The sequence below is a fragment of the Thamnophis sirtalis genome, unplaced genomic scaffold (assembly GCF_051295495.1).
Source record: "Thamnophis sirtalis isolate CommonGarterSnake01/CBP01778 unplaced genomic scaffold, rThaSir2_p1.2 scaffold_1, whole genome shotgun sequence".
In the NCBI taxonomy this organism is placed as follows: Eukaryota; Metazoa; Chordata; class Lepidosauria; order Squamata; family Natricidae; genus Thamnophis; species Thamnophis sirtalis.
In genome coordinates, this window is record NW_028261381.1 from 73,456,997 (window position 1) to 73,469,997 (window position 13,001).

At 41.2% G+C, this 13,001-nt stretch overlaps 1 protein-coding gene across 1 annotated transcript in view; it reads right to left on the reverse strand.

Annotated features, from left to right (window-relative positions):
* Positions 1-1,215: 1,215 nt before the first annotated feature.
* The window catches only part of LOC148049565 (interferon regulatory factor 3-like), a 36,260-nt gene continuing 24,474 nt past the window's right edge, over positions 1,216-13,001 (reverse strand). The window contains exons 5-8 of the mRNA XM_087704079.1: positions 11,185-11,348; positions 9,752-10,046; positions 7,900-8,018; positions 1,216-6,018 (exon numbers count right to left, since the gene is read on the reverse strand). Coding sequence (XP_087560205.1) covers positions 5,860-6,018; positions 7,900-8,018; positions 9,752-10,046; positions 11,185-11,348 — 737 coding nt within the window. The 3' untranslated portion in view covers positions 1,216-5,859. The remainder of the gene's footprint in view (positions 6,019-7,899; positions 8,019-9,751; positions 10,047-11,184; positions 11,349-13,001) is intronic.

A 13,001-nucleotide genomic window follows, 5' to 3' on the forward strand; every position in this document is an offset into this window, starting at 1 on the left:
TGAGAAAAAAAACAGGCCCATTTTCGTGAAAAACGGGCCATTTTTGGGAAGTTTGCAGAGTGCAAAAACTTTTTTAAAAAAATTTCCTCTTCAAAACCTTTGTGCATCTTCTACTCCGGTGTGTCTTCTACTCTGAAAAATAAGATACATAAAGATTTCTCTGGGAAAACAGAAGAGAACCTCTCATCTGATAGGGAGATGACAGTGGTTAATTGACCAGTCCGTAAGATTTTGGGAGAAATTATGTGTATCTATTATGTACACCCCCATAGCTGAACATTAGTGAATCCTGTTCCTTGAACTCTTGCTCCAAGATCATATATGCAATGTGCTGAGATCTTAAACCATCATCCCGGCGCACATTCCACATGGCAATTGGTGATGGCTTCACCCTGGCTGATGATGTTGAACCAGGGAAAATTGCCAATTATTGTTCTTACAGGGACATGTGAAGTTGTATACGTAGCAGCCGGGCATGGCCCTATTCCAGTGATACATTAATAGCAAGATGTGGACACATTATGATTTTTGCCAACATGATTTTCTCCTACCACCCAGGGTAGAAACAATGTATGGTAAAATGGATGTGTGGATGCGCTGTAAAAACTAGAATTCTGCAGGATTTGAGACTGGATCTCCAAAAGCTGCTTTGGACGATGCATGAGCGCATATAACTCTTTGCGCTACTTTAAAAAGTTGCAAAAGATTTGTAAACCGTTCTTGTTAAGAGGTTCCACATTGGGGCTTCTTATTTCCTCAAAAGCAATAGAGAACTTTATTCTATCATTCTAGAAGAGCCAAGGTGGCGCAGTGGTTAGAGTGCAGTACTGCAGGCCACTTCAGCTGACTGTTATCTGCAGTTCAGCGGTTCAAATCTCACCGGCTCAAGGTTGACTCAGCCTTCCATCCTTCCGAGGTGGGTGAAATGAGGACCCAGACTGTGGGGGCGATATGCTGACTCTGTAAACCGCTTAGAGAGGGCTGAAAGCCCTATGAAGCGGTATATAAATCTAACTGCTATTGCTATTGTAATACTTGGCTTTAAATCTGTTTAATCTGTTAAACAAAATCTATAATTCATTTCCTGGTATTTTTTGTTGTAGAACATCTTGGATAAATGACAACAACCACAAAGGATAAATCACTAGGCAACATCATTTCTGTCAATGTTATTTCATGGATCATTTTAAATAAAAAAAAGACATACTTCTTAGATTTAATGCAATGTCAATTTATTTCCGTACGGTATTATTGACAGAAGTTGTACTTTAACGAGCTTACACAAGTTACAGAAAGACTTGATTTCTCATTACAAGTTCTCATTACTTTTCACATTTTATGAAATAAATATTTCTGTGGGAAACCCAAACAAAACATATTAAGACTTAATATTAAATTTCAACGTTACAACATGCAGGTAGTCCTCTACTTACGACCACAATCGAACCCAAAATTTTTGTCGTTCGTTCGTTAAGTGAATTTTGCTCCAATTTACGATCTTTCTAGCTACAGTCCTTAAGCGAATCATTGCAGTTGTTAAATTTGTAACATGGTTGTTCAGCGAATCTGACATCCCTGTTGACTTTGCTCGTCAGAAAGTTGCAAACGGGGATCACATGACCCCAGGACACTGCAACCGTCATAAATCTGAACCGGTTGCCAAGCATCTGAATTTTGATCACATGACCACAGGGATGCTTCAACAGTTGTAAGTGTGAAAGATGGTCACGTTACTTTTTTCAGTGCCGTTGTAACTTTGAATGGGCATTAAACGAAATGCAGTAAGTCGAGAACTACCTTTAATTCAGTTCAGTACAAGTAAGATTTTCAGGCATTCATAGTCCAAACATATTCTTGAGATCCAAAAGCACAGTAAGTGGCTTCATGTCTAGAAATAGTGACTAACAGAAGAAAAAAAAAATTGGGGGGGGGGGGAAATGTACAATAAAACTCACAGCCATTACAAAAGTCAAACTGTGAAACCAATAAAGGATTCAAAGCAGCTTCCCTAGAAGTCCGATCAGTGTATCACAATGTAGGTATTTTGTCTGAGTGAGCCAATCTTCTTTTATAGATAATCAGTTGGAGTTAATGGAGCAAGGCTAGGTCAGGTTTGCTGAAGATTAGCCTTTGGGAGCCCTGCAACTATTGCAAGCGTTCCCAGGAGTCTTAAGACAATCAATTTTGATTATGGTCACAGACTGGCATTAAAAACAACAATAATAAATAAATATAAATGGCAGACAAAATAATATATTACGATTGGAGGTGGATTATGAGTGGGCAAGTTAAAGTCTGCCTAATTTTGCATACAGCGTAACACAATTTGGCCACAGAGAAGCTACTTCATAAGGCTTTGATAATAGTAGTTGTACATAGAAGATATGAGTAGTTCCTGGATATTTTATTACAAGAGGTGTTATAAACACAGCCCTAGACACCTTGGCGGAATGAGGGATAACGGGAGCTAAACTTCAGCTATAACCAGACCCAGGTCCCCACTACCCTGCTTTAAAGTATTATTATCTAGCAAACAGTAGAAAATAAACTTCCAATACTCGTACACCAGAGTTCCCCAAATTTTCTGGCTCTGTGGGCCTTTGGGTGGGAGGCACCGGAGAGGCTGGCAAGTGTGCATTTGCAGCTTCATTTGTGCAAGTGCTTGCATGCCATTTATGCAAATGGAGCGCGTGTGCACACCCTCGCTCATTGCTCGTGCTGCTTCCGTGGCCTGGTTCCAATTGGCACATGGCACAATAGTGGGCCGTGTGGCCCATGGGTTTTACAATATCAGTTTAACAAGCCTCCACTTAAAATGGACTTTAGATGCAACAGACAATACTGGGGACTAGAGTTCATCTTCCTGCAATGCAGGGCTGGGCAATTAATTTTCCCAAGGGGCCACATAAGAACCTGGGACTGTGGTGGAGGGCTGCTTCCACCACTGCGACCCCCTGTCCTGTGTCCCCTGCTGCTGCTGCTGCCCCTCGCCCCCCTCCCAATCATTCAGCAACTGGAAAATGTACTCTATGCTTATAGCTGTTCGTGGCCTGAAAGCACTGATTTAAAAAAAAAAAAAAACGAACATTTAAGCTTCTGTTTTCTTAAACAAGGAAAACTGTACCAAAGCTGAATGCAATCTGACTTGTAGGTCTCTTACTAAAAAGGGCAGGTTTTGCTTTTGAGACAGACTACCCTTACTTAACTGACCATCCACTACCATTAACCCCATCCTGGCTCTTTCCAGCCTTGGATCTTGGAAGGATAAGAGATATTTACAAGTTTCTTCATTTCCTCTGACCTGCTTGCATATGGACATGATGCTGCTTCTGATGGTTTAAATACAGGTAGTCCTTGACTTATGACAATCAAACCCAACATTTCTACTGCTAAGCAAGGGAGTTAAGTGCGCCCCATTTTACGATCTTTTTTTGCCAGTTATTAAGCGAATTGTGTGGTCCTTATGAGAATCTGGCTTCCCCCATTGACTTTGCTTGTCGGAAGCCATCTAGGAAGGTTACAAATGGGGATCATGTTACTCTGGGACAGTGAGACTGTCATAAATACATACCAGTTGCCAAGCGCCTGAATTTTGATTGCATGGTCATGGGGATGCTGCAATAGTTGCAAGTGTGAAAAACGGTCATAAGGTCACTTTTTTCAGTGCCATTGTAACTTAAAACGGTCACTAAACAAATGGTTGTAAGTCGAGGACTACCTGTATTAGATCCCCTCCTCTTAAATTACCCAATTTGTAGCCAATCATGCTAAGCAGAGAAAGAAAGGCATTGGGTTATCATCTGAGCAATGAAACCAGGTGGGATTTGGTCCTGGGATGTCCAACCATCCATCTGCCTGAGGAACAGAGACTGTTGGCAAATGGATTTCAATTCTCCTCTGCAGCCTTCCTCCATGCCTGCCTGCCTACCTGCCTGAACAGATTTGGGTGACATGCATGGAGCTGTTGAAAGAGAAGAGAAAAGAGATGGGTGCAGTGTGCAACAGAGGATGTATTTTGGTATTCATTCACCATTGCATCACTATAAAACAAACAAAAACTCCAATTTCTTATGCACTGGGAATTCTTCCAGAACCGCATCATATATATATATATATATTACAAAAATGCACCATGGTTTCAATTCTACACATAGTAAATACTAAATAGCATTAACAAATTCTAATACGTATAAAGTAATTCAGCAGTGGTACAAAATAAGAAATCTTAATATTTCATACTCTTATTATCTTCATAGGTTTTTGCTAAATGTTTCTTGGAATTTTGTGGATAGTATGCCTGTAACTACTTGTTACGTTAATAATTGTTTATCTTGTTCTACTCCAGCTGCAGGTGAAGGCAAACGTGGTCACCCTTACCCACCAAGTTCATTTCTATTAATGGGGTGCATATATGGTACTTGATTTCACACAGAGAAGTTGCTTTGAAATTATTCAAGGCACATTTAATTGTCCCATGCAGTGAAGCACCAGGGGGCAAGTATCCCTTGGTGAAACACTCCACCACCATTTCACCAGAACCAGTCCGAACCGGCTGAATACCACCTCTGAACTGGGGATAGGCAGCCTACTAGCTAGATATAATCCACTAGTCTGATTGTCCCGTCCCCTCCAAAACTCTGCAATCAAAATGCAATTTTTCTCCTCTACGTTTTTTGTGGGGGTGTTGAACATGAATTAGGCTAGAGAACAGGGTCCTGTACGGATGGGAATGATCTTGGGAGTGATTTTGGGAATTATCTTGGGAGATAACGCACAGAGACACATCCCAAGGGAACGATCAGAATCCACCTAGGAATGTCACAGGGCAGCCTCAGAAGAGAGCCCGTTTCTTGGGCTCTAAAAAAGATAGGAAAGAAATGTAATTTCAGAGTTGCAAAATTCTATTAATGTAGCTTTGCAATGAAGTAGAATAAGTTCACTGGGTCACTCTAGAGGTGCTTTTTTTTAAGAGGCAACTGGATTTTCTGGTTTTTCTTTGAAGATGTTTCAATTCTCATCCAACTTTGAGAAGCAAAACATCTTCAAAGAAAAAACAGAAAGTCCAGTTGCCTCTTGAAAAAGCACCTCTTGGGCAACCATGACCTGGATGACTGAGAATTTCCATAGACATACAGCTCATCTTTCCTATCTGATCTATCTTGAAAGGCTGACTTCAATCTTGCAAGTCTGAAATTAAATCTCTCTCCCATCTCCTTTCCAGCCGACTAGGGACGTTTTCTTTTTTCTTTTTCAAATATTTACAAACTGCAACATCTGTGTGGACAATAAACTCAATTTTTACAGAGGAACAGAAGTCCTTTGTAAGTTTGTCCCTTTCTTTTTAGGACCGAAAATACAAAACCTTGCTTCTAACACTGTCCCATAGCATTTGAGAATAGTCTTGTTTGGAGAAACATGGAAGTTTCTGCTGAGTTTCAGGTTAGAATGTATATTTAATGTCCTTTCACTTACAAAACATAGGAGGTAAAAAGTGCATTCCAGAAACTAAATTCATTCCCGTAGCATCTGGAAATTCTTATCACATAAAAATATGTTCTTGAAAAGAATTTCCTCAACTTTGTACCACGATTATTACTGCAAAGAAGAATCCTTGTCATAATGCCCCATAGCAAGATATATATTCCAATAAGTTCTTGGAAAGAATTTCACAGGGCAGAGTATCTGTATCCCCAGGGTGTGATTATCTCAATAAATAATAGTCCAATTAGAAGATCATCTGCCCTAATAACAAGGCTGAGATGCAATCTAGAGATTGTAGTACTTTGGCCTGTGAAACAAATGGAGAGAACCAGCCTCACCCTCTGCAAAACCTATTAATTGGCACACAAAACAAAACACTCAATACGCTGTCTCAGTCTGCATGAATATAGTAGAAAGCTGTTCTATCATATCAAAAAGGCTGTTGGAGATTTGGAGGCTCAGACTTTCGCTGTTCAGGGATGAGCAGCCTTCCCTCTGCACGAATTCATGCGAATTTTTACAAAAATTTGGAACCAGCTGTAAGATACACAGAAGACAATAAACATTATTAGCTTGTGCAAAGATACATTTCACTAAAAAACAAAAAAGGTGATTAGGGATGAGACTGACTCTCTAATTTAGGAGAATTGCAAAAAGCAAACAAATGGTTTCACACTGACTGTGGCTTTCTTGCTTAGAAATGGGAGAGCTCAGGAAAAAAAAGATCAGTTTTCCCAATTAGCAACAGATTAACGTTAGATATTCTGGGATTAAGGCGAAAGAGTGGAGAGTCCAAGAATGCAAGACAACAGCTTACATGCTCCAGAATGAATGACTACATAAATATAGTTGAATAATCTCTACTTCCACAAAGGACAAATACAGAAATGAGTGATGCACAACTAAACAAAAAAATGCTCATCAGCAAGTGTGATTGGAAGAACAGGGAAGGTAGCCTTACTTGGGTTGTCTCTCCCACTCACTCCGGCAGCCAGACCTAAATGTTCTTAGCTAGTCCTGTAAGGTGGTGGGAATTAAGAAAGAGACCAAGGACCATATTCCTGCTCTGCAAATGCCACAATATTGATGAAGATGCTCACGGTGGCTTATTGCTGTGAAGGGGCAGAAATATCCACAGGGTAGCAGCAGCTGCGACCTTCCAGCATGGGCTAAACAAGCAGGCATCCACCTAGTGATTGAGACCTTGCAGAGGGCAGAACTTTGTGGAAAGGGAATAAAGGGATTAAAAGAGACTAGCCTTATTTTCCTAAGCAGAATCCGGTGGCTTTAGGGAAAGCCAGGTTATATGTAACTGGTATTGCTGTAACAACGAAACATACACTACTAGAGGGAAGATTTCAAAGGGCTTCCTATTCAGAGAGACTTTGCTCCTGTGGATCCAGGGAGGAAGAAAACTCGCACCCATCTCATAAGGTGCCCTATGATGCCCCAAGACACTCTTTAATTGCTCTAATCATTTCCAAATACTAGGGCTACACAAATACATTTTATATTTATTATCGTTTAAAGGATGCTAACCCTACACTCACTGATCGGGCGGCAAAATATTTTCACCATGTTATACAGCTGTGCAAAACTTTTTAAGTAGATATGCTGTTTATTGCCCTATTACTATTTTTTCTCTTCCCCAATAACTCATTGCTGTATTAAGCAATTTCTCTTTGGATGGCACTCTTTTATGGTAAAGGCTGGTCAAAGATTGTAATAAAGATAAACAACCTGTACAAAATATTGACAGAGATATGAAATATTTACAGGGCGCTTAATGAATATTTCCCTATTAAATAAACCTGCCTGTGATCAATATTATAGAAAGCCCCCTCTTCCCCCCAGAGAACAATCTGGTATGCACTGAATGGAAGGGTCAAAAGGGTGGCACCCCAAGATTTTTAGGAAAAAAAAACAGGAACAGGAAAGAAGAAAGAGTGAGGTTTGATGTAGGTAAATTGAGTGTCTCCTGAAACCTGAAAATATAGACAACCTCACATTTTAATATGTTGGGTTTCTGAACTGAATCCCTCATGGCAAGATTTCCCTTCTTTACCTGGTATACCTTCTGCCCCCGGAGCAATCTTGATGTTCAAAATCCAGACATGCAGCTGTAGCAAGCTCAGATCTGAATGAAGCTGGACTTTCTGGCTGAAGAAATCTGGTCTGGAGGGGATTGTATTTGTGATCTTGCACCCTCCAAAGCAGCTTTTGGAGACAGAGTCTCAAACACTGCAAAGTTTTAGTTCTTAGGGCTCATCCACACAACCACTTGGCTAAGCTTTCCTTCCATCCAGACATCAAGAGGAAATCATGCTGGGGTGGCAACAGACTGAAGTCCACTACTGTGATCCCTTTGAAATCACCTTGAACAATCTTCAGTAAGTTTCCTGACACCGATATCCTTACCTTCACCAAGATCAGCTTGGACTCCTTGGGTTTGGAAGCAGTAAACCGCTGTCCAAAGCACAGATAAATGGTATAGTCAGGAGACGAGCGTCTTTGACCATCACGGAACTCAACCAGTTCTATTAAAGAGAAAAATCCAGGATTCATAGCTATTTAAACCAATATATGGATTGATAAACAGAAAAACAGGGCAAATAAATACAATAAAATCTAAGGTTATTTTGCGTCAGTAAGAAGAAACCTCGAATCGATTGATCATCAATAACCCATTAACCAAGACTTCCAGAATGTGATAACAGGTTATTGGGACCTTCTGATCTCTCAAGATGCCACTATAAAATCTTCTGGCCCAATCCATATTTCAAGCATTTCTCCCAGATACAAACATATTTTAGCAGAGCAGGAAAGAATGCAAGGAAACAATTTCCCCATATAACACCTCTATACCAAAGGATAATAGCTATGCAAATATCAATTTAATATTTCAATCTGGCATCATTTAAGCCAAAACCAGCCAATTCATTATAGTTTAGCATGTTGTACGATGCCAGATTCTATTTATTTACAAAGCCTAAAAGACGTTCCATTTTTCTTGAACTATAAGATGGTAACTAGGGCCAGATCAAGTACATTTCATATAAAATGTTGCATTCAATTGCTGTCATCTACAAATTAGGCGTGAAAAAAATGCCTGAACGAAATCCTGGAGAGCTTTTGTCAAACTACGTTGAGTAGACTTGCATAGCTGCACATTTGCTGCCCCTGCCTGAGTTCAGCTGCATCATGATCACTGGAGTAAAGCTTCTTCCAACCATCTCTCCTGCTGCTATTATAACTGCTACGGACCTTGCCTGAAAACGTGACCTGTCAAAACCGCGCTCGACTAAGCCGCGCCCGATTAAACCGCGTCGCTGACGTCATCAACAGGGCGACAACAGCCAGCGCGGAGAAAGAAGAGCGCTTTATATAGCGCTTTGAAAGCAAGCTGATTCAACTTAAGGTAAGGGTTTGGTTTAGGGTTAGGTTAAGGGTTAGGGTTAGGATTAGGTTTAGGGTTAGGTTAAGGGTTAGGTTTAGGGTTAGGTTTAGGATTAGGTTTAGGGGGGTTAGGTTTAGGGGTTAATTTTAGGTTTAGGGTTCTGTCTGCACGCTGTTGTCACCCTGTTGATGACATCAGCTACATGGTTTAGTCGGACGCGGTTTAGTTGAGCGCGGTTTTGTGGTGGAACCCCATGAAAATGCCAGCCAGTGCAGTCTTTGAGAAGAAGCTGTTTGGCACCTTGGCTTCTATCCTTAGAGGTCTTCACTGAGTCTTCCAAGACAACAGTTTTTAAAGAGATAAAACAGTGATAGCATAGCTGTAACAGTATTAAACAAAAGATGGCAGGGAAAGATTTTACAATTAGTCCTCGATTTAGAAGCACAAACGGGGCTGGAATTTCTGTCACTAAGCAACGCGATTGTTAACTGAGTGATTTTGCAATCTTTTTTGCTGCAATCACTAGGCAAATGTAACATCCCCCTTTAATTTGGAACCCCCCAGGGAAAGTCACCAATAGCAATCACCTGACCCCAGGATGCTGCAACTGTCAGTTGCCAAGCGCCCAAATTTTGATCATGGGACATGGGGATGCTGCAGTCATAAATTCAAGGACCAGCTGTAAGGTAATTTTTTCAGTGCCACTGTAACTTCCAACAGTCATTAAACAAATGGCTGTAAGAGGGGACTGCCTGCAATTAGCTTCCTTTTAATTATTTCAACCCGGATGTCACAGCACCTGATCTGAACACTCAAGACTGCACACAGTCCTTTCAATGAATAAGACTCTTTGCCTCATTTCTAGATCCTCACCTTGATAGAACTGTTCATAGTTGAAGATTTCAGTTTCAACATTTCTTGGCAATAATTTACATGGAGGGTCCTTGGAGAATGCATGGAAGACCTGACACATTCCAAGTCGCTTGGCCCAGATCCTCCCGTTTCTCTGATATAATAATAAACATGCAGGCTCTAAGACAGACAAGGTCTTTTGAACTCGCTTCTGATCCGTCAGCATGTCTGGATTTGGAAACTGTATGACCTGTGCATTGTGTGGGATAGGTTCCCAATTTACCCGCCCGAGTGTTGACTGTTGAATGCAAGTTGTGTCTTATCATTTTATTTTGTTCACATATTGTTTGTTTTTGTATTGCACCCCCTTCCCTACGATTGTTAGCCGCCCTGAGTCCCCTCAGGGAAAAGGGCGGCCTATAAATCCTAATAAAATGTCTAAAAAAAAAAAAGTCTAAATGTGTGATTGGTGGCAGTTCTCCTGGTTGTAGGTGAGCAGGCAGCTATTTACTTCTGCTTCGTCACACACTATCTTGTTGTGATAGTAGATAGAGACTTTTATGTTAAATGTAATTTTGTTGCACATGTGAAAAAGCAATGGTTGACTGGGAAATCTCTTTTGTTGGATTTGCAGGTGGCCAGTGGGGTCCTTCTTGGTAACAGTTACTTGCCACAGGTTCAACTGCTACTCCATTCCCTATGGGTGAGCAGCCATTTTGGGTGACCTGAGGGGCTTCACGGGAACTTCTTTGCTCATACGTAATAGCATTTCCTTCTGTATTTAGAAAAATAAAACAAGGTAATTAGCAGAAAGAACCTACAGCCTTTATAAGATAGGAAAAAAGATGATTAAAAAAAGTTTTGTAGGTAGCCCCTCTTAATATATATTCTCCAGCCATTGGTCTTCTCCATAGGACTCCCTTTGTTTCTTTTGGATACAAACCTGGCATAAAGGCATTACATGCCTAATTTAATGGAGTCAAAAAGACAGCCCAGAAATCAAGAGTTTAAAAGATAGGCCCGAGAAACATTTCAGTGAGTGAGCAAACAGAAATTATTAAAGAACATGGGAGAGTTTACAACTCAAGAAAAAATACTTAATATGATACAAGTCTTCGACATCTGAAGATTAACATCTGGAAGAGGCAGGATTTATTTTCTGTTATTCCAGAGTACTAGACTGACTAGAAGTTTTGACTAGAACTAACAAGTAAAATTAGAAGAAACATGGTTAAAGCTAGACTATTAGGAGGAATTTCCTAATTGAACTATCAGCCACTAGAATAGGTTGCTACATGACTGGATGAGTTCTCCTTCATGATAGGTCTTCATCCAGAGGCTGGAGAGACACCTGTCAGAGATACTCTACTGCATCCGGTACTAAGAAGGGAGATGGACTAAATAAATTCCAAGATCCCTTCCATTTCCATAATTTTGTGATTCATTGTTTAAAGCCCATGTTTAGACTTACCTATAAGATTATTGGAACCTGTAATTACTGTTGGGGCCCATGAGAAATGTTGCATTTCAGTCAGATTTAGTTGGGACTGCTGAATAATCCAATGGAGTGTGTCATCATTGGTTTGGTAAAAATTGTCTGCTGCATTCTCATTTGGCACTGCAGAACCTACACACACATTAATATCCATCATTAACAAGATTTTTGCAATGGCATGTATGGGATAAACTCACTTTATCAACATTAAATGTAAAACTCAGCATCAATTATGCACAAATACTTGGGGAATCTCTGCAATCTACACCATTGGATTGCAATGGTTGTTGTTTTTTCCAATCATTTTTTAATTTTTTATATTCTTTATACATATCAATGCATGAATGGTGTGGTAGGGTAACATACATTTCATTACACATACATAGACTTATTATTCCTAAATATTACATTTCATTTCCATTGTTTCATATTATTTATACATCTCTTTTATTAACACCTTTCCTTTCTGAACCATCTTTCTGTCCTTTTGTATCTCTTAACATATTAATATATAATTATTATTCCCCCCCACTATTTTCTATCACTATTTTAACTCCCCCCCTTTCATATTGCTATAATATTCAAAGACGTATTTTCCATCTATTTTGTTGTTCATATTTCCATAGTTAAGTTAAAGTTCCATCCTTCATTCTTCCATTTTTCAATATCTCCTTATACAGTTTTAGTATCAATCATAATCATTTGCGGCGGACATAGAGGCGGGCAAAAGAAAGCGAGCTGGCGGGCTGGTGATTTCTTTCGCCCGCCTGTCAGAATTCAGGCGGGCGAAAGAAAGAAAGCACTTTAGACAGTGGGATGTCGGGGGAGAAGACTGCCTCACCAGCCATAAACCTCACCGCATGTCACTGGTAGAGATACATTACTGGATATCATCAGCATAATATTTGCTTACTCCAAATAGAAGGACCACAGCCAGGTGTTTCATGTAGATTGTAGAAAGTCCAGTACGCAGGAAACAGGTGCAGTGACTGGATCGAGACGGTAGTTGTCACACCACTTGGCGAAAGTGGACCAGTTGGAATCATATATCCTGGTCGTTGATGGTCGTCTTGACGCCTGGATGGTACGCACAACCTCCTCTGACAGGTCTTCGCTCCTCAGGAGATCCCCCTCAAGTACCAGACGGTCAGCTGGAGCCACTGGGGGTCCGGGTGTATTATGGCCCCCTGGCTGAGGGAGACCTGGTCCCGAGGAATCCGCCATGGGGATGACATTGACAGGCTGACGAGGTCAGCATACCATGACCAGCGAGGCCAGTGGGGGGCTACGATGATCTTGCAGATTACCTGTGGTAGAAGCGGAAGCAGTGGGAAAGCGTACAGAAGACCCTGAGGCCATCTGCATCGAAGGGCGTCTGTCCCCTCCGCCCCTGGCAAGTGGAAGCGGGAGAAGAAGCACTGGAGCTGCGTGTCGATCACTGGGGTGCCGAATCTGTGAGACAACTGGTTGAACAGGGTCGGATCCAGACGCTACTCTGCACTGTCTATGGTGGTCCTGCTCAACTAGTCCGCCTGCGTATTGTCCACTCCCGAGATGTGGTTGGAGCGAATGGATGTTACGTGATGCTCCACCCACCTTCCCAGGGCCTCCGCCTCCGCCATGAGCTTCCTGGACCTGGTGCCGCCCTGGCAATTTATATGGGCCTTGGTGGTCACATTGTCCGTCATCAGAAGGACGTATTGATGAAGAATGTTCCGATGAAAATGTTGCAGGGCGAGGCTGGCCACTCACAGCTCTAAGAAGTTGATGTTGCAG